We start from the raw sequence: 2,710 nt of genomic DNA on the forward strand, positions 1-2,710 counted from the left end.
ATATAATTGAATTATATTATGTCTGAAATTTTTCAGGATCAAAAATGACACATTTCATTTCAAGAAACCGTAACCTCTATGGCAGATTTTCCCCTTATCTTTCATCTCCATTATATTTATATAAATGTGCATATCACAAAGAAAGATGCGTAAGATAAATTACACATTTTTAAAAATTCCTTCAATAAGACTTATTCCCAACAGTAGTAATAATGAAATAAAAAGGAACTATATTTATTTATTTATTTATTTATTTATTAATCGCATTTATACCCCGCCCTTCTCCTAGAGGACTCAACGAATTACTAAAACATTTCCGGTAACCAAGTGCTTCAATTGAAAAATACAGACATATCAATACTTCCTGCTTCCATATCTTTCTTTTTAAGTACTTTGCTCAGTAAATTCTATTCATTCTGTATCTTCTTAAGGAAAGCATGTTTTATGTCCCAGATAACCCTGTAGCATCAAATATTGTATATGCAATATTTACGACCCTTCACAACTGGTCTTCCTTCATGGTTTGCTACTCTTCTGGGCTGCCATTCTCATACTTGAAGACTCTTTGTAGAGCAACCTTGTATGATGTTCTGGGCTGGTCCTTTCCTCTCTGCTTCCTCCCAACGAAGAAATAAAGGAGGGGGTTGATGCTGCTGTTGAGAGAGGCACATCCTATCCCGATGGTCATCAGGAGGAGATTATAGGTATCAAAATAGTCAATGACATAAAAGACATTCATTGGGAGAGAAAAGAGAAGGAAGAAGAGGAGAGCCAGCAAGATGGTGGAGAGCAACTTCCTTTGATTGCGTTGGGATTTAGATCTCATGTGAATCCAGAGGGTCACAGTGGACACAACCATGATAGGCGTACAAAGTAAACCATTCACAATCAGCTGATAAAGGAAAGGTGAACTTCTTTTGTTTCTGGTCTGGTGGAGAATGAAGTGCACTGCAGAGAGCAGGAAGGAGAGGATCCAGATGAGGCCACAAACCAGGGTGGACAAATATGGAGGACGATGGCAGCGATGCCAGAGTGGGAAAAGGACAGCCACACACCTGTCCAGGCTGATGGCCATCAGCAGAAACTGGCTAGCAGAATAGGTGAAGAAAAAGAGCTCAAAAAGTAGGAAGAAAATGGTATAAACAACGTGTGTTCTTTGACTCAGAGTTAAGACTGTCAGAAATGTAGCTGCCGTGATGAGGAATGCGAGGACCCCAAAATCAGCGATGGAGAGATTCAGGATGTAGGTGGTGAAAGAATTTCTCTTAATGGAAAAGGCCAAGAGATAAATGGTCCTTCCATTTCCTACCAGACCTAAAATGCAAATAAGGGCAATGAACCCACTGATAAGATTTCGTGTTAAATTATCAAACGTTTGAGCATAAGGTGAAGAAAAATTTTTTGGCATTTCAGAAATATTTAGAGCAATTGTAGTAGTATTGGAAGGAAAGTTGATCATTTCAGAACCACTCCCAGAAATTTCAGCATCATTCACAGGAATTAATAGCCCCTCACGTATCCTAATATCAAAAAGAGACAGAAAGAGAATCAGACCTTGTTAGAGAAATACATACTTATATACTGTACATACATACATACACTCACAAATGCACACACATACACAAACATTCACACACACACAAACACACAGGCAGACACACAAACACATGCACAGACACACATTTTCTTACTTACACATATCAACACGTATCTGCTTTTTGACTGCCTGATGGTAATTACATCCCTAAAATTAATGTTTATTGCAAGGTTGGAGAATTGCTACACTCAATCGTGACCCAAGCTTCTATGCAAAATCCTTCAAAGTGCATTTAGTATTCAAAAACCCAAGACAATTTTAAATTCCATCTGTCGGTTGGAGGAAACGAGGGCATCAAGTAGCACATGTCCTTCTTATGACAGATGTCTACTGATTGTAGGTTAGAGAAACTTATGATCAAAGTTTCTGGAGATCGTGAGTTGATGACATTTTTCCCAAGCAAAGAAAAAAGGTTCTGGGTGTATAGGTGGACAGCATATGTGAGACTTGTCCTAAAATCAAGAAAGTCCCATGGATTTCAACAAAGACCAACAAAGCTGAAGTGCTCTCATGATTATGTGAAGAGATTATATGGAGAGTTGAGCAACCTCCACCACAGAAGATTCCCTTCAAAAGAAAGGCATCCTGTTCCATCAGTCACAAATGGGCTGAGCAACAAAGCAATTCTCCTTTCGGAATGTTATGAAACAACTGGATGGCTAACTCCATTCCTGCAAAGAAAATGTTTTGTATCATAATACACTTACCTTCGGTATGTCTCCCAAATAGCAGGGAAGTTTTTTTCTTTTATTGATGTAATACCTAAGGAAGCAATAATAGTAAATCATTATTTTGAACAATAACAGCAGGCAGCAAAAATGCTAATGTGCTTTAGAAACATCATCCACATTGATTCGTTTCTTTCTGAATGGGAGTCTCCGAATGGATAAATAAAATAATCCCCAATAGATTTCTGTTAGATCGCGCAGGCAGTAAGACACGAGTCGAGTGACAGTCAGCTCTCGGTTTATTGGCAAGGCATAAAGTAAATCCGGACTCGCATCTGGGCCAGGGGAGCCCTCTTTTATGGGATTCCCCTGGCTTGTAATCACACAATTCCATTGGCTGGTAAGACCCCGTTGCTAGTTAGCCAACCAGCAACGGGCATGAAAC

The 2,710-nt window shown here is 39.1% G+C and overlaps 1 protein-coding gene across 1 annotated transcript; it reads right to left on the reverse strand.

The window, feature by feature from the left end:
* Positions 1-526: 526 nt before the first annotated feature.
* On the reverse strand, positions 527-1,408 carry LOC107295667 (proto-oncogene Mas-like). Its single transcript, XM_029285899.1, has one exon. It carries the CDS (start codon positions 1,406-1,408, stop codon positions 527-529), a length of 882 nt encoding a protein of 293 aa, XP_029141732.1.
* Between the last annotated feature and the right edge of the window lie 1,302 nt (positions 1,409-2,710).

The sequence above is a fragment of the Protobothrops mucrosquamatus genome, unplaced genomic scaffold, assembly GCF_001527695.2.
Source record: "Protobothrops mucrosquamatus isolate PMUCROS unplaced genomic scaffold, P.Mucros_1.0 scaffold2441, whole genome shotgun sequence".
Classification (NCBI taxonomy): Eukaryota; Metazoa; Chordata; class Lepidosauria; order Squamata; family Viperidae; genus Protobothrops; species Protobothrops mucrosquamatus.